Source organism: Emys orbicularis, chromosome 17, assembly GCF_028017835.1.
Source record: "Emys orbicularis isolate rEmyOrb1 chromosome 17, rEmyOrb1.hap1, whole genome shotgun sequence".
Taxonomy (NCBI): Eukaryota; Metazoa; Chordata; order Testudines; family Emydidae; genus Emys; species Emys orbicularis.
This window is the reverse complement of record NC_088699.1, coordinates 25,868,693-25,887,097: the sequence shown is the minus strand read 5'-3', so window position 1 is coordinate 25,887,097 and position 18,405 is coordinate 25,868,693. Positions and strand designations below refer to the sequence as shown.

The following is an 18,405-nucleotide window of genomic DNA, read 5'->3' as shown; positions in this document are numbered from 1 at the left end:
CGCCGGGGCGTAAGTCAGCATAGCTGTGTCTGTGCCGGGGGGTAAGTCAGCATGGCTGTGTCTGCGCCGGGGGGTAAGTCAGCGTAGCTGTGTCGGCGCCGGGGGGTAAGTCAGTGTAACTGTGTCAGCGCCGGGGGGTAAGTCAGCGTAACTGTGTCGGCGCCGGGGGGTAAGTCAGCGTAGCTGTGTCTGTGCTGGGGGGTAAGTCAGCATAGCTGTGTCTGCGCTGGGGGGTAAGTCAGCATGGCTATTTCACTCAGGTGTGGATTTTCCATATCCGACCAACCTAGTTCTGTAGGCCTAACTTGGAAGTATAGAGCAAGCCTGGGAGGTGGCCGTTGGCTTGGCTGGGCATTGTACGGCTCTTGATGTCCAGAGGGTTTGACGGTCAGACCCCTAAGCCCTATTAATAAGGGAGTCTCATAAACCCAGCCCTTGGGGGCTCCTTTTGGTCAGTTCCTTGCTCTGTGTCCCCGTCCCAACTGTGTAGCCAGACTCTGGCCAGGTTCAACATAACATGCAGGCTGACATAGCTGCAGCACTCAGGGATGTGCAAAATCCGCCCTATGCCACCCCAACCCCAGTCTAGACACAGCCAGGTCAATGGCAGAATGCTGCTGTCAGCCTAGCTACCCTCGCTCGGGGAGGTGGCGTTCCTACAGGACAGAAACCCCCTGGTCGCTGTAGGCTGCGTCTACACTACACGGTTACCCTGGCACAGCTACGGCTACAGTCCCTGTAGTGCGGACATGGCCATAGTCAGCCACTGGCCTTTGCTGTCACTTCTCGTTCATTAAACAAACCTCATTTGAGTGCTCTGTATTAGTTCAGCTCCGTTCTCTCACTTCCTTAGCTGTCACTTCTTGAGTCTCCTCTGGGTGCTCTTTTCCCCATTGTTAACACAGCCTGATATCTGGCGCCCTCTCTGCTGCCTTCCCTGAACCTGTCCGTTAATCAGGAGACTCCCAGCCCTAGCAACCCTGGCTTGTACATGAGCCTCTTCGTGGCACTCTGATTTCATGGGGCCTGTCCAGCCATTGGCCTGGAAGAATCCAGTGTAATTAGATGTGGCGTGTCTATGAGTAACCTGCAGAGCCATTACTGCATCTCCCTCCTGTAGCTGCATGAAAAGGATCTGTGGTGGCTGCCCTGCAGAACAGGGAGGATACAGTTAGACAAACCACTTACCCCCAAAGAAATCCTGGGCCCAGGATACACCCTGAGCCAGAGGGATGTGCGCTGGGGCGTGGGAGTGTATCTGTTAATTTCACAGCATTGTGCAGCTGAGCGGGCAGAATGCTTTGGCCTAGACGTGCAGAGCACTTCCGAGCACGCTCAGCACAGGACCTCCCGATAGCAAGGGCAGTAGCTGAGGAGATGCAGCAGTGTCCAGCCTGGCTCCTTCACGGGGAGGGGCCAGGTAGCTGGGTAGAGCAGAGCAGAGTTAACTATAGGCTAGATCTCCCCATCCTCCTAGTGCTGCTTCCAAGGTTAAAGCTCATGCGCTAGGGAGCCATATTGGACAGCTCTCTCCGTCGGGAGCACCAGGGCCGACGAGGGGGGGGGGAGCCGGTACAAATTACCGGGGCCCGAACCCGCTCTCGGCAGCCCTGGGGAGCACAGAGGGTCTCAGCATGTTAGCCCTGCCCCAGCGCCTGGCCAAACAGGGACATCAGCACTGCAAACCCTTGGCTCAGATGGCAGCAGGAAACTGTAGCGCTCCCTTGGTTACCTGCCAAGCTGCTGCTGCTGCCTCCCTCCTTCCTCAGAGCTGGGGAGATTCATATCTCATGCAGAGGTGCGGCGTTCCAGCCCCCTAGGGCAGGGTGTGAATTGGGTCTATCGGACACCAGCCAGCATAGGCACTTGGATACCAAGGTGGTGGCTGTGGGGTAAATACCCAGCTAACTATAAATGTCACCTTTCCGGCATGTGCTAGGCCCTTTTCTGGCAGCATTACCCCCTGGGGCTCTGGGAGACCATCCTGCTGGGATGACATCTGTCACGGACTCACAGATCGTGCCCACTCTTGGCCCCGTGCGATCCGTGGGGGGGGGGTGCCCCTTCCAGTGCGACAGCCCTTCTCGGGGGTCCACTCTCTCTCGGGGTCAGGCCCCACCACCTCCTGGAGCCGCACCTCTCTGAGCCTTAGCACGTCTGTCTCTTGCCGTGGGCCCCCTCAGGGAGTCCACTCGCTCTGGACCCCCCGGGCCTCCACCCCCGAAGGGGTTGATGCAACCCTGTTCTCTAGACCGGAGTGACACTCAGCCAGCGTAAAATAGGAGGCTTTATTGAGAGTTGAACACAGCACAGGAAACTCTCAGGCCTGGCCTCCCTCAGCCCAGCACATCCCAGTCTCTCTGCATCCAGGTGGGCTCTGCCTGCTCCCCCCCTCCAACCCCGAGCCCCCCCGCTTCCCAGCTGGGCATCTGAGATCCCTGGCCCTGCCTTTGTCCATTGTCTTCTCTCCAGGTAAACAGGGTCGTAAACTGGGGCCTCCTCTCCTCGCTTCTGTCCTCTGGCTGGAACCGGCTGGTTAGGTCACTGGGTCCTCACTCTGCAGCCCATTGTTCTCCCACTGGCCAGAACCGGCTGCAACTCCTGAGCTGGGTCTCCGGGTCGGGGTCTCAGGTCACCAGTCGCTGGGGTATCCATCCTCCAGGCCATTGGCTGGGGTCCCAAGTTCCCTCTCCGGTCCTCTGTAACAACAAACTCCCTCTCCCCTCACCTCGTTAAACCAGTAACACCCGGGGAAACTGAGTCCCACCCCCTCTGCATGCAAACCATTGAAACCCCACCGAAAACAAGAAAAAACAAGAAAATCCCCCACTTCGTCACAACATCTAGCAGTCTAAGGATGTGATTGATGTGTGTCCCTCCCTCCCCAGCTTCTGTAGGGTCGCAGGCAGCCGTGCTGGAGCTTGGCTTGCTGCCTTGAGTGAGCCAGACAGGAGAGAGGAGTCAGCTGAAAGCCAGCGCATGCTGCTGCTTTCCACCTCCCCCATATTTGTGACTGCACCTCCCTTCCTCCCCCCAAGGCTGGAGACTCGGGGCCTCGCTGAAGCTGCAAGGTGTGGGCCAGGCATCGTGCTTCTGGTGGCCTGTCCTGTGATCCCTCAGAAGGACTGACTAGCTGCTGAAAATGGGCATGGGAAGGGCTGAAGGAGCTGAGTTCACTCTCCTGCCAGCGTGAGGGTGGGTAGAGGGTAGGGTTGCCAGGTGTCCAGTTTTCAAGCTGTTTTAATGTCCTTGCAGCCCCAGACCAGGGGTGGCCAACCTGAGCCTGAGAAGGAGCCAGAATTTACCATTGTACATTGCCGAAGAGCCACAGTAATACGTCAGCAGCCCCACATCAGCTCTCCCACCCCGGCTTCCAGCGCCTTCTGCCCACAGGCAGCCCCACCCATCAGCACCTCCCCCTCCCTCCCTGCACCTCCCGACCACCTGTTTCGTGGCGTGCAGGAGACTCTGGGGGGGGGAGGGAGGAGGAGCGAGGGCATAACAGGCTCAGGGGAGGGGGTGGGAAGGGGTGGAGTGGGCAGGGCCTGTGGCAGAGCCAGGGGTTGAGCAGTGAGCACCCCCCGGCACATTGGAAAGTTGGCGCCTGTCGCTCCAGCCCCGGAGTCTGTGCCTATACCAGGAGCTGCATATTAACTTCTGAAGAGCCGCATGTGGCTGCGGAGCCACAGGTTGGCCACCCCTGCCCTACGCACTAGGGTGGCCAGGGAAGCTCCACACACTGCCCCCGCCCCAATGCCAGTTCTGCAGCTCGCGTTGGCCAGGAACCAATGGGAGCTGCAGGGGCGGCGCCTGTGGGCACCAGGGCAGCGCACGGAACCTTCCTGGCCGCCGATATGCCATGGGGCCGCAAGGACCTGGCGGCCGCTTCCTGGAAGCCGCACTAACCCTGAACCCCCTCCCGCACCCCAACCCTCTGCCCCATCCTGGTGAAAGTGAGTGAGGGTGGGGGAGAGAGAGCGATGGAGGGAGCGGGGATGGAGCAAGCAGGGGTGGGGCCTCGGAGAAGGTGCAGGGGTATTTGGTTTTGTGTGATTAGAAATTGGCAATCCTAGTACAAGGCCCCTCTGACCAGCTGGGGCAGGGGAATCATAGTGGGACTGGGAACTGCTGTCCTGCTGAGGGACGGGGTTAGTGGATGGTTCAGGACCAGGACCCCCGAGGATCAGTTGGAACCAGGGCCCCTATCCACCTGGAGGACAGGTTGGTTTGGGACCAGCCCCTTTCTCCTTGGGTCAGGTTCCCACTTATCCTGCTAGAAGTGGGGGAGTCTCAGGTCTTCACACCCTCCCCTGATCACATGACACACAGGCCATCCCCCCCCATGGGGAGAGCCATCCTGCAGGGCTCTGGGGCATCAGTGTGTGTGTGGGGGGAGCTCCTCTGCCTTTACCCTAAGCCCACTCCTGATGTCACAGACAGGGACCCATCAAACTCCTGCTGCTGGTTCCAGCTGCTGACACAGCCCCCACCCTCCTCACCCCCCGCAGGAGCCCCAGCCTGGCTTGAGGTACAACGTGCCCCCCATGAGCTGCTAGAAGAACCCAGCGTGCTGTACAGGGGCATCTCCAGGCAGGCTGCCGGACAGGGTGGGGAGCGGGTGCGGAACGCCGGCTGGAGAGAGCAGCGCGGTGGCCTTGACCAGCTCGTTCAGCTCCCAGGGCTATGCTGCAGAGGGGCGCCAGGCAGCTGCATACACTGCCAGTTACAGTGGACCTTTCCTTCCCTTCCCATCAGAGCCCAGAGCTGTGCAGGGTCGGTGAGCAGTGGCAGTTAGAACTGGAGAAGCCCTTTGGGGCACCAGGCCCAGTGTGGGGAACTCCCCAGAGTCGTCTCAGCTGGGAAAGGCCAGTAGGGGGCGTGCACCTCCCCACTAGGCCAGGCTCCTCTCTGAGCCCAGCTGGGCAGCAGCAGAATAGCACCATCCCAGCGCTGTTCGAGCACTGGCTACCAGGGACCTGAGAGGGGGCATTCGGAGACAGAGCTTCCCTGTATGGGCAGGGATTTTGCCATGGGACTCCCACTAACATTCCCAGCAGTGCTCATGGCTCAGTCCCGCCTGCACCCGTGAAGGCCCAGACCACTGCCGGGCGGCCTGGTCGTCACCTGGAGCTGGCAGAGCCCAGCTTGGAGATAATGTGCCCAGCTGCCCACACATTGCCAGGATGCAGCACGTGATGAGCCTAAACCGCCCTTTACATGTTTCTCAGACCTTAATGTGGCCCTTTGAGCAGGGGCGGCTCTATGTTTTTTGCCGCCCCAAGCACGGCAGGCAGGCGGCTTTCGGCGGCTGGGCACGTCGATTCGGCAGCATCCGCTGGTGCTGCGCCATCGGTATCCCCGCCACCAAATTGCCGCCGAAGCCGCGGGACCAGCAGACCTCCCACAGGCATGTTTCCGAAAGCTCCCTGACTGCCGCCCTCACAGCGACCGGCAGGCCGCCACCTGCGGCTTGCCGCCCCAGGCACGTGCTTGCTGCGCTGGTGCCTGGAGCCGCCCCTGCCTTTGAGGTGGGACCTGCCCCAATTCTCCCTGCTCTGCACTGGGGCAGGCAGCCCTGGGCGGTATCAAGCGTGGCAGAGGAACCTTTCTGCCTTTCCCCGCACCCTGCTCAGCAAGGTTGTGCTAACGGTAAAGCAGATGTGTCCTCTGACCTCTGCTCAGACTCCTGTGGTCTCGGCCCCGACATACCCCACTGATTGAGCGGGGCAGATTTCACAGCCCTCCTGTGCTGCTGTCACAGTCGATCCCACTCTCTCCACCACCTGTTTGTGGGAAATTCCTCTGTGCCAGGCTACAGGTGACTCTGCGCCCTCCCCGTGCCAGTCCTAGGTCTGCTAACAAAATAGGAGAGCATCTCGGTGTACCGTGTTCTGTGCCTGAGCTGGCTGCTGCCTGCCACCCCAGAAGCAGCTGCATTTCACTGAGTGTGAATCTGAGTACTTTGTGGGTAAAAGATCCACAATAATACTGAAAATAGTAGCAGGGAAAGTACCAGGTTCCTGCTGCCAGCTCTTTGTGCCAGGAGCTGGTTTTGTTCTGTGTTTGTACACATCCTAACACAGTGGGGCCTCTGGGAGTTGCCTGCTTCTGCTAGCCCCAGTGGACACAGCAGCTCTGCACAGGTGGGCCAGCTCCGAGGAGAAGGTTGTGCTGGTGACTGTTGCTCTTTCTTGTGCTGCAGAACCAGCCCCAAGAGCTAACAGGGCCCAGCAGTCAGCGCTTCCCAGGCTAGAGTGCTCAGAAATACCAGGCAGGGCCAGAGCATAACAACAGCTGACGAGGGCAAATTTTCAGTTTGTTCCAGGAGCCAAATCCTCAGCTGGGGTAAATCAACAAAGCTCCATTGCCTTCAGCAGAGGTTGGCTGATTTACTCTAGATGAGGATCTGGCGTCAAGGCCTGAACTAAGCAAAACTCTTTCAGAGCTGGTCAGGAAGTTTCCTGTGTTGGGAGAGAAGAGCTTGTCAGTCCTGCTGCTGGGAATGCAGGCCTTGCCTCAGCCCCCTCCGGCCCCGGCCCCGGGTCCAGCCAAAGTGCTGGTACTAGGTGGCTCCGTGACACAGCCCAGCCTTCCCAGGCTCTGAGCTTTACAGAATTCCCCAAGGAGTCACGCAGTGAAACTGAAACCCACAGGCAGGTACATTCCTAACGCCTAATGACAAAGTGCCCAGAGCGCCAGCCACACTTTCCTAGGCCGGGGTGCTCGAGAGAAATGCTACACGACCGGGCTGCTCGCAAAGCGCAAGGATTCTGAGACTGCCCCAGGACATGAGAACCAGCCCCTGCCGAGTGCCTGAGTATGCGGGCGTGGATTGCTACGGGTGATCGCCTCTGTGGCAGCAGGTACTGCTGAGCCCCAGGAAGGAAGGAATGGCTGGGGGGCAGCGGGAACTGGCACTAGGGAGATGCTGATAAAATGCTGATGGAGCAGTTTGTTGCAGGGTGATGTGCTGATACGTTCCGGAAGGTTCCTGCACAGTGTGGAAAGCCTGCTCCTCCCATGCCTGCCTGAGTGCCCGTTGGCTTGGGCTCTGAGCAGGGTGGTGCTGCCACTGCTGCTGAGAATGCTCTATCCTCAGCACCTCTCTCCAGGGGCATCCTCCCTGTGGGGCGAGCTGTCTCGGCGGGTCCCCAAGCTGGAGGAGATCTGTGACGTCACCAGCTCCCTGTCTGCTAAGAGCTCAGGGGATGGGGGCCAGGACTTCAGATTTAGTCCTGACATGAATGGGAAGCAAGTGGAGTTTGTGGCACCCTCAGTCTGATGTGCCCACCCAACCCACATTGTGTATGAGCTGGGCACCAGTGGCAGGCTTTGTGTAGCAAGGTGCAGTGGTCCTTGGAAAGGCCTGTCACTGCAGCCAGACCCCTAAGTGTGGGAAGGGCCCACAAGGCCAGACAAGGACAGGTACCGGGGTTTGAGGGGAAGGAGCCAGAGGGCTCCATGTGTATCAGACACCTGAGCAGGGCGAGGGGCTGTGACATCCCAGCACTGCCCCACCCCTGCCCATTTGGACACCCCATCCCAGCCTTTGCTACTGGGCTTTGGCTAGCAGGGTGAGCACTCCAGCTGCTAGGTCTGTGTGTGTCTCATGCCGGGTGTGCAGGGAGGAAGTGAGCAGGGGAACCAGTGGGGGGCACAAGGAGGAGAGATGAGAGACGTTGGGAAAGGAAAGGGGGCGAGGGAGGAGGCACAGGATGAGAAAGAGAAGGGTGGGAAGAGGGGAGGTGGAAAAGGGACAAAGGCAATGCAGGGAAACCACTCCATGCGTGGTCCAATGTGCTGGACAGAAAGAGATTGACCATGTGTGCCTGGCCCTTGTATTCCTTGAAAAGGTGGGGGCTATGCAGGTATTTCCCCCGAGCTGTGGGGTGCATTGAGCAAGCTGTGGGGAACGTGTGCTGCTTGCCCTGTGTCCTGGTCCCCAGCTCTCTGTAAACCAGAGAAGCCTGTGAGCCTGTGTCAGCTGCCAGCGGCCCCAGTGGATTGCCAGGGCAGAGGACAGCGACAGCCCCACCCCGCAGCAGCCAGGAAGATCCCGCTTTCCTCTGACACTGGGAATCGGATGGTCCCCCCATGATGTAGCTCAAAGCAGCTGCCCTGGGCCTATGAACCCACTGCTCAGGACACTTGCCAGGCCAGGAGCTGGCCCTGACAGTCCATAAGTGTAATCCCCCTTTGTGCAGTGTGACAGAGCCCTCCCAGGAGCCAGAGGAGGGGGCAGTTACAGTGGGGTGAGCATGGGGGCAGGAGACCCCAGTGAGGACCAGAAGCTTGGAGTCACTCCACCTCAAAGATGACCTTTAAGCTGAGGGAATGTGGTGGATTTGCTCTTTTTATCTGGATGTGTGACTGGCCCCAGTCTGTGCCATGATATCATGGTGATTGGGGCACCATAGAAACACACAGCATCCAGCAAACCCTGGCTAGGCTCAGCCTTTGCACGGTGCCAGTGGGCATGGCTGGGTCAGGACTTCCCCTTCCTCTGGCTGATGTTGCCCAAGGGGAGGGGGAGCTGCTGTGCTCTTATATATCCACACGAGCGTGAACACCAGCCGGCTAGTACAGTGTGGCAGATCCCAGCTCCCACGGCCACTGGGAGAGCGTTGTCCACTGGCCAAGGGGGTGACTCATGCAATGGGCGGAGCTCCTTGCTCCATTATAGGTAAGGGGTCTTGGCCGCCAGGCCAGCTAGTGATAGGGGAACTGTTCTCAAGAGCTCATTGGAGGCCTTGGCTTGCTTTGCCTTCCAGCAGACCCTGTGCTTCACTGGCTGGAGCACGTCCTGTCTGCTCTGCCAACGCAAAGCAGATCTGGCCTGTAGTGTTTGTATCTATACCCCACAGCTGTGTGGAGCTTGACAGGGACTTCTGGGAGATCCCTAGCTACTTTCTGCCCTCCTCCTGATTATTGCCATCTCTGTGTTCATTGCAGCTGGCAGGACCACAACCAGCGAGGAGCTGGAAGACATGCTGGAGAGCGGGAATCCAGCCATCTTCTCCTCCGGGGTAAGTGCACGGTGATTTCTCCCTCTCAAGCCCACGCTTAAACCTCAGCCCTCCGTTTCGCTAAGAGGATGATTCTGACAACAGCACCTGTGTGCAGTGAAACCCAGCCCCAGCCTGACTTGAGTGTGTGCTGCAGGCCCTGCCTACGCTGTGCAGCCATCTGGACCCTATTCACTGACCCAGGTTGCTGTCAGCGTGGTCGGATTGTGTCCACAACAGCTTTCTTCACAGCATGAGCATGTTGCAAGGGAGCTGCTGAGTCTGCACCCACCGCCTGCCTAACTCTCTGCACGTTATCCGAGCATGCCGGGAAAATCCGGGCATCTCTTCCATAGTACTGCAGCAGGGACAAGGCGCCAGAGAACACGCACACACAGCAGCCCCAGCGGCATGTGGGGCAATGCACACCGGGGTGACCTACTCCAGACTGGGAGGAAGGGGCACCGGCTAGCTCAGGCATGGTTGGCAGGTCCTCTCTGCCCTGTAGCACCAGCGTTACAACCAGGGAGACAGCCCTGTGTTAGCCCAGGCTTCTAGCAGTGATGAAATGGCTGCCAAGTATTAACCTGCCTGCAGCAGGTGTGCAGAGCATGTCATGCCTCCCATCTGCCCCTCCATGCTCAGACACCACTCCAAGCCTCGTCGCAGCATCTTCTCCCCAGGCTTGAACTCATGGACGCGTCCACGCAGGCCCTACGTGCTGCTCTGCTTGTTACGGCAGGCCAGTGCCGCCCCAGCTGGCCGTGCTTTCCTTAGTAATACGCTCCAGCGCTGCCTGGCTTGTGCGCCCATCACAAACCAGCCCCCCTGGGTGCAGCGGAGGTGAGATGAGGAGGAAGTCTGAGTTTTCCTCTTTGTCCCTCCCTGCTGCTGGGGTATTTCTCTGGGCGAAGGCAGCTAGCAAAGCCTACCCTCCTAGGCCCCCTGGAAAGCACTCCGGACCTGCAAGCAGCTGGGGATCCCGGAAGCAATGACTGACCAACGGTCCCAGTAAATAGCATGAGCCAGCCCCTTGATCTGTGACAATGAGCCTCTGCTGCCAGTCCCCTGGAAGTCACTTGATGCCTACCAAGAAGTCAGGGTTTAAGATACTGGTGTGGATTTTCTCTGCAGCTCCCACATGGAGCCCAGGGATGCAAGTGTCACTGACGAGAGCCCTGGATTTACACTCCCCACGTGCAAGCGACTGATGCCAGCACTGACTGTTCTGCTCACTGGCATAGGATCAGCACCGGGAAACTGCTCCCTCTGCAGTCTCTCCAGCCCTGCTGGGTCACTAGATAGCAACTTACAGTCCCGTCATTGTTACTGCTGCCCCACTTCAGTCCCTCTAGTAGCCAGCATCTCCTGAGCTGCTAGAGCTGCAGCTCCTTAGAATCAGAGAATCAGAGAATCTCAGGGTTGGAGGGGACCTCAGGAGGTCATCTAGTCCAACCCCCTGCTCAAAGCAGGACCAACCCTCCTTGCTCTGCATTGTCTGGAAGCTGGGATTCAGGGGGTAGGAAATCGAAACAGCCTCTTACCAGGCCACAAGCAAAGTGAGGGAAAAGGCAAGTGTTGGGTCAGAAGAATGTAATTTCAGAGTTTGCCGTCTCACCCCCTGCTCAGACTAGAGACAGAGGCAATTCACCACCGGACGCTCCCTGGCCGGATCAGGCAGAGGCTTCATGAGACCATAGACCTTAAACTCTCACTGTTCCTATGGTCCAGCCATCCTTTTGAAGGCTAATCCCAGGCTGAGCCTGCGAAATCCATCTTAACTGCCAGTGCTGCCTAGGGTGAGAAAATGCAGCCAGCAGCCCAGACCTCATCCAGTAAAGCGATGGCAGTGAAGAGAGGCACCCTGGGGAGCAGAGCCCCTTGCACATGCAATGCCACCCAAGGTTAGGTTCCCTGCTCCAGACAGCTGGGATCAGGGACAATACCCTGCCCTGGCATAGGCATGAACCATGGGGCTATGCCAAGTGTGTCTGCACTATAAGGGGACTGGATTGGCAGTGCCCTATGGCCTCCATTAGCCACAGATGAGATTGAAGCACGGGGAGTGGCAATATTCTTCCCTCTCTCCGTCCTGCCCTGGAGAGACCAGCACTCTCCTGGGCCTCTGTACCAAGCCGGACTGGAGCCAGGGCTGTAGAGGGGCAGGAGCTATTGCCCTGAGACCCCCCCATCATTTCACACAGGCACTGAGCAGCGTTAGAAGGGGACAGCTTCCAGCCACTGCTAGTCTGGGCTCTGTTTGGCCTGGAGGGGAAAGACTCCAGCGCTGGATCCCAGAGCCAGGCAGGCCCCTGTCTAACCAGAGCCAGGGCGGCTGCATGGAAGAACACCCCATTTCCCAGCTGAGCTGCACCCCTAGAGTGGGCAGGTCCCTGCCCTTCAGCAGGGCACTTCCCTGGGCGCCCCCTGCTCCATGTGGCATGCAGAAACACCCAGACCTTTCACCCAGCCCGCGAGGCAGGCAGGGATACAAGGGGATGTGCCCAGCCCAGGGGAGGCCTGCTGGCCCCAGCTCTCTGCTAGCTATTCTCAGACTGGTTCGTTCACACGGACAGGCTGGCAGGGTTCTCCGCCCCACATCCCATCCACTAGCACCCACTGGGAGGAGGCCCCGAGCCTTCAGCTCCCGCAGGGAAAGGACCGGGAGAAGGGGCAGAGGCAGAAGCCCAGCTCAGTGCAGAGGGGGGTCAGCGTCTCTCGTGGGAGCAGCTCGAGAGCCTTCGGGGGAGCACATCCAGCTTCGTGCTGTGGGACAGCGTCACCAAGTCCTGGCATCACACATGGTCCCGGCCCCAGAATGACACCTGCTTGTGTCTGGTTGTGGGAGCCAACTCCAGCTCTGCCAGCACTGTCTGCCCATGTGCCCTAGGTTACATGTGATGTCTGGGCAGCCTGTGGGCACAGTCACTGCAGTAACACCTGTCACGGAGTCCCCGGGCGATGCTCTGGAACTGCTCCCCACAAAGCCAGTCAGGACTCTGGGGAGCCTCCTCTCCCATGGAGCAGACTGTCTTCAGGGCAAGGAGCTCACACGGCTTCACCTCCTGGGTCTCTCCTGTGAGCATTCAGCATATGCCCCTCCGTGCGCTTCCCACAGTGAGTCCGCCCAGTCGGGGTCCTGGGGAAGCCAGAGGGTCCTGCACCCCCCACTTCGCAGTCAGACGTGACTCTTAGCCAGCCAGTAAAACAGAGGTTTATTAGATGACAGGAACACGGTCTAAAACAGAGCTTGTAGGTACAGAGAACGGGATCCCTCAGCCGGGTCCATTCTGGGGCCCCGCGAGGCAGACCCCCGTCTGCCCTCTCTTCCAGTCCCCAGCTAGCTCCAAACTGAAACCCCCTCCAGCCCCTCCTTCTCTGGGCTTTTTGTCTCTTTCCTGGGCCAGGAGGTCACCTGATCTCTTTGTTCACCTTTAGCTATCCCCTTGCAAGGGGGAAGGGCCCTAGCCATTTGTTGCCAGGGAGACAGTGTGTCAGTGATTTATGCACACTGGCCTTTATCCCACCTCCTAGAGACTTAAGAAATGCATAGGGGAAACTGAGGCACCCATACAGTATTCAGAGGAAACATTAAGAACAGTCCCACTTCGTCACAACACCTGCATGCGGATAGGTACCCGACCCTAGTGTCTCTGCACCTGCCATTGCACCTCGACAGGCCTTTAGAAAACATGGCTAAGGAACCTGCCAGGACTAGTGCCCTGGCAATGGCGCATGGTGCCCGTGCCCAGGAGGGTGCTCCCTGCTGGCTGAGCCACCCCCCAGGAATGGGCCCTGTCTCTCATTCTCCTGGCAGATCATCATGGATTCCAACATCACCAAGCAGGCGCTGAACGAGATCGAGACGCGGCACAGCGAGATCATCAAGCTGGAGACCAGCATCCGGGAGCTGCATGACATGTTCATGGACATGGCCATGCTGGTGGAGAGCCAGGTCGGTGGGGGCAGGGGCCACGCCCGCGCCACGCTGCTTGGTGCTGCAGCTTCTGCTGGGCCCTAGGACCCCTGTCAGGTGCAGCAGCAGAGACAGATCCTGTCTGCTCCAAGGGAAGGCACTGGGGTCATGTGCATGACTCTCCTCCCCTCTCGTGGGGAGATGCTGGGCCTGGGGTGGGGATGGAGGGCTTGCCATGCACCCCTGGCAGGGAGTACGTGCCCCACGTCCAGCCCCGCTGCAAGCAGGCACCTGCCACTGACTTCTGCAGAGTCTCAGCTGCTGCCCCAGGGCTGGAATTGGTCCCTTCTCTTCCAGGTGGCCGTGTGGTCATTTTCTGGGGGCTGGCACCTCCTCCCCCATTGTCCTAATGATCCTTGTGCTCCACCATGGCTTCAGAGCCTGCCGTGTGCTAGCAGGTCCCAGCAGGGCCCTGTGGCAGACGGGGCCCTGGGGGCTGCAAGGCAGGGCCCTGAGGGGAGAGGTGTAGAACAGGGGAATGGAAGGACCTTGGGGCACTAGGTGCTGTACGTGGACAGGGAGGTGGTGACCTCGCAGAGAGGCCTGTCTGCTCCTGGAGTCCCTCTGCAGGAACCTTCTGTAAATGGGTTTCCGACCCATTTACTGGGCCCTGGGAGCCCAGAGGGAGGTGCCCACGGGGATATGCCCCCGAGCATGCCCTCCTAGAGGGGCTCACACTGCGCTCTCTGGAGCAGCAAGCAAACAAGCCCAGCCAGCTTCCTCGGGCAGTGAACATGTAGCACTAGGCCTGGGCTTCCTGGCAGAGCCTGTGAACCTGGCCTGCTCTCGTAGGCCCCTTCCTGACCCCTCTTCTTGCCTGACATGCTGCCGCCAACCCCTTGGATGAGCGTGTCTCAACCAGCAGGTAACGTGCATGCCCTGGTGTGGGCCAGACATCTGCATGCTCTCGTCTGCATGGCCTGTGCTTCCTGCATGTGTGTGTGATGCCTCCCCAGCCCAGGGACCAGCAGTGAGGAGGGGCAGGATCCCGGGAATGCTGGGCACCACTCACTCCAGCTCCCCTGGGACTGCAGCGCACGGGTACCTCGAGGCGGTGGAGAGTGAGGCCGGTCCGTCTGCCTGGGCCTTTGCAGCCGGGCTGCAGAGGGGTGGGGCCGTGCACCTCAGCATCGGGGGCAGGTGCCATTGCAGCCAGGCAGCTCCCGGAGAAAGAAACTCCCCCCACCCCCGGCTCCAGAGCCGTGGAGCTGCAGGACACTGGTCCCTTGGCAGCCTGCTCAGCCCTCCCTAGCTGTGCGGAACGTCGCAGAACTAGCAACCTGTGGCCGCGCAGGCGTCAAGCCGGTCCCCCAGTGCGCCAGGAGCCTGTCTCTGCCTCTGGAGATGTTCCAGCGATTCCCTTCTCCACTCATCACCTGGCTGGCTCAGGCGCGGGCGGGTTTTTGGGCTGGGCGAGTAGTTCTGTTTGTCTCCTGCTGGCCCCCAGGGAGCCCCTTGCAGAGTGTGGGCTGTAGCCTGTGCCCAGCCTGGGATGGCATGTGAGGGGACACTGCTCCATGCAGAGGGCTGGGCCTGGACAGCAGCAGGCTTGCGCCCCCCCCCGCTGGCACTGGCAGGCCTTGCAGGATCCAGGCTGACCCACCCCCTTGTTCCGGGGGAAGCATCACATGGTGCCGAGCTCCCACTGCTTTGATTGGGTGTTGATCTGAGGGCAGAGCTGCCCCAAGCACCTGGGGCCAGTTCCAAGCCATGTCCCCTACCCAGCGGGACCCCGCGCAGCTGGCACTGCCTTGGGAGCGTTACACACGCACAGGAGAGCGGCCAGGACTTCAGCTGGCTGCCGCTAACCCCAGCACCACTGCCGCCCACAGCCATTGCTGCGTAAGCCATGCCCTTATACCAAAGCAAGGCTGGGGGTGTCTCAGTGGGAGGTTCCAGCCCCCTCCCTCCCCATTGTAGGACTGTCCTGGATCTCCCACACGCTGGGGGCCTGGCCTGCTGGCCCCGTGACACCAGTCGTCCGCACAACATGATGGTGCCAGCGCAGGAGGGTGCTGCATTGCCACACAAACCCATTGCTGAGGCCACCTGCAGCATGCTCCATACACTGTTACTGCCCTGAGGTAATGCCGTCTGTTACTACCCCTGTTCCCAGCTGGGGAAACTGAGGCAAGGAGGAGCTGAGTGGCTTGCCCAAGGTGTCATGAGTGGAATGCAGGGCTCTTGGCTCCCTGGTCCTGCTGGAACCACTAGCCATGCTGACTGCCTTTGCTTGCTGATCGCCCCACGGGTCACCGTGAGGGCAGCTGGGGGACGGGGCGGTGCTGGGATGAGGAGCAGGGAGCGTTCCCAGCTCTTGGGATATGGGACATGTCAGGCACTTGACTGGGACCAGTCCTGCCCCACGTCCCATTGTGGGATGCCCCCACCCCCTCAGTACCTGACCTCAGGCAGAGGGGTAGCTGTTAGCCCATTGGGATGGGGTGTTCCAGTGTGTGATGGGGGGCTGAAGGGCTGGGATGGGGCCGGCATGGTGGGAAGGCAGGGAGGGGGGTATCCAGTGCTGGGGGGGGAGGGGCTGAGGAGCTGGGATGGGGCTGGTGTAGTGGGGGGGCAGGAGGGGGGTATCCAGTGCTCGGGGGGTGAGGAGCTGGGATGGGGTGGGTGTGGGCAGGGAGGGGGGTATCCAGTGCTGCGGGGGGTTGAGGGGCTGGGATGGGGCGAGCATGGTGGGGGCAGGGAGGGGGGTATCCAGTGCTGGCGGGGGGGGGGGTTGAGGAGCTGAGGGGGGCAGGGAGGGGGGTATCCAGTGCTGGGGCGGGTTGAGGAGCTGGGGGGCAGGGAGGGGGGTATCTGGAGTGTGAAAGGTTCAGTGGAAGTGGCTCAAGAGTGTATTGAACCCACGCCCTGCGGACAGGCGCTGATCCTGCTGCTGTCATTCTCCCTGGTCCTTTCAGCCTGAGCCGTTAAATGGCTGCCAAGAGCCTTCACGTGAGTGTGGCGCAGGGACTTTTCTGCTGGCCCTGACTTGGGGCTGCGTCGGGGCCAGGCCATCCTCCGGTTCCACGGGCAGGGCCCTGGCTCCCGTGCAGGCTGAGCAATAGCAAGGCCCCTCTGTGCCCTGAGGGAGTAGCTTGGGCAGGCGCTCCGTGGGGGGCGGGGGCAGGGAGCACTGCTCCCGCCCCATGCACAGCAGGGACAGCAGAGGTGCCCTGTCCTGAGCGAGTCTCTGGCTCCTTTCTCCCTCATGCACGGGTCACTTCTAATAGGACCTGCACCAAAAGCAGGGTAGGAGCCATCCTCCCATCCAATTCGCTGAGGCTGGCACTGCAAGCCATATGCCAAGGCCCATGGGCAGGGTGATGGGGCTCTGCGGATGTAGGGGGGCTCCCTCTCCCATATAAAACACCATAGACCCAAATGAATCCTGGACCAGCTGGTTCAGAGGCAAGGAACAGGAGACCAGACAGCCTGGGCTAACACAGGACACTGCAGTACCGCCCCACTGCACACACCCCGCCCTTCCCCCAGACCCACATTGCACCCCCATTGCAGTCCCCCATCCTGCACCTCCTGCTGTAACTGCTGACGCTCTGATGGAGGGCACAGGATTCCCAGCCGGGATCAGCCTGCCCCAGGCTGGTTCCCTGTTGTTACAGACAGGAATGGACCTCGGCCATGTCTCTCTTTTGCCCCATCCCACAACCCCCCCAGACCTGGCCTTCGCAGCCGGTAGAACCTCTCCCTGTCAGGGCAGGCCTCGCTCTGCTCTTGGCAACTTGGCAGCCTCATGGCTAAATGGTGCCCAGAGCTCTAATCCCAGGGACCAGGCTGTGGGTTTGCATGGTCCCAGCTGATGGTGCAGAGCACCCCCAGCGGAGAGGTTGGCTCCTTGTGGCTGTGTGGGTGTGTGCACAGTAGTGCGGTGGTGGTGGTGGGGGGGGGATTGTCCATGCATGGCTGTAGCTTTTGTGCCTGTCTCTCTGTGCGATGTCTGCTCTATGCAGGCTGGTGGCCGTGGCTGCTGGGGCCTGCTTTCTTGGTAGAGTTATGAGTCCTTGGTGACAAATGCCAAAAGTTTCTTTAGTAGCTTACCCTGACGTCCCAAAGTCCTACACCGATGGGCCAGTCCCGGATGGGGAAAGCAACCCCTCCAGCCCACCCGTCTGGGTTGAGGCGTATCTGCCTGCCCCGCTGAGCACAGCATGGCCACTTGTCTGCCAAGGGACTGCCTCAGAGCACAACAAACCACCTGGACAGCCCATCCTGTGGACTGGCCACCGTAGGGTTCTGCAGCTGCCTGGCCACTGTGGGGAGCTGGAGTGTCCAGTGGGGCAAGGAGCTGGGGTCCAAGGAAGCCAGCAGCTGCAGTGCAGACATCTCCACACAGCAGCTGGGTCTGGGGACTCCCAAACGGCCTGGGCACTGAAGTCCTTCTCCCCCCAGCCCAGCTCCAGGCCCCCGAGTGCAGGGCAGGGCTCAGCAGGAGGTATGTCGAGAGACACACACACTCGCTCTCTCTTTCCTGTGCAGGGGGAGCAGTGACCATGGTGGAGTGGGAAGCCCTTGCATTCGCACTGTAGAGTGTAAAGTGCTGGGAAGGACCCTGGCGTGCGCTGCAGATGGTGCAGGATGAGAGCAGGCAAGTAAGGGGAGCAGGTGGGGGACGGATGACTGGAATTCATGTCTGTCTGTGTGTCCTCGCTGTCCGTCTCTGCCTCTGTGTGGTCTCTGGCTTGGCTGTCTGTCTGTCTCCCGTGCTGCGCAGGGCGAGATGATTGACCGCATTGAGTACAACGTTGAGCACTCTGTGGACTACGTGGAGCGGGCTGTGTCTGACACCAAAAAGGCTGTTAAGTACCAGAGCAAAGCCAGGCGGGTGAGTAGCGTGTGCGGCGAAGGCCAGTCCTGGGCCTGCAGCCCCTCTCTGCTCTGCCCCAGGGGCTAGGGATGTGCTGCCCACTGCTGGATAGCACACGCCAGGGCTCCTGCTGTGGGGAGCGACCCATCAGCCCCTTGTCCCTCGGGCCCTGCTCCCCATCATCTGGCACAGGGTGCTCCAGCTGCCATGCGGCTGGGCCTGCCTGAATGTGGGCTGGGGAGCGCAGCCCCCCCGTGCAGGCCGGGGGAGCAGATGGTGTGGGCTGGAGAGCAGACCCCAGCAGGGCGACAATAACCTCAGCGACAGACATGGGCAGTGCTGAGAGTGGAGAGTGGCAGAGCGAGAAGGCGTTAGGGCCGGGCCTGCACACTAGGCTGGGCCCAGGAAATGAGCCAGGCTGCAGGGCTCAGCTCTGGAGAAGGCCTAGCTGTGCCATGCCAGCTCCTGGGGAGGGACAATTGCCTTCCCTTCAGAATGGGCCGGAGCAGACCTGGGCCTGGCCTGTCCGACCGGTCGGGGACTCAATGTGGAGAGGAGCATGTGGGGTCCGGCCAGAGAGCGCAGCATGGGTGGGGGACGTG

The 18,405-nt window shown here is 60.3% G+C and overlaps 1 protein-coding gene across 1 annotated transcript in view; it reads left to right on the top strand.

Annotated features, from left to right (window-relative positions):
- STX1A (syntaxin 1A) overlaps positions 1-18,405 on the top strand; it is a 296,907-nt gene that overhangs the window by 276,199 nt on the left and 2,303 nt on the right. The window contains exons 7-9 of the mRNA XM_065418475.1: positions 8,953-9,026; positions 12,823-12,960; positions 17,711-17,821. Of these exons, the coding sequence (XP_065274547.1) occupies positions 8,953-9,026; positions 12,823-12,960; positions 17,711-17,821 (323 nt within the window). The remainder of the gene's footprint in view (positions 1-8,952; positions 9,027-12,822; positions 12,961-17,710; positions 17,822-18,405) is intronic.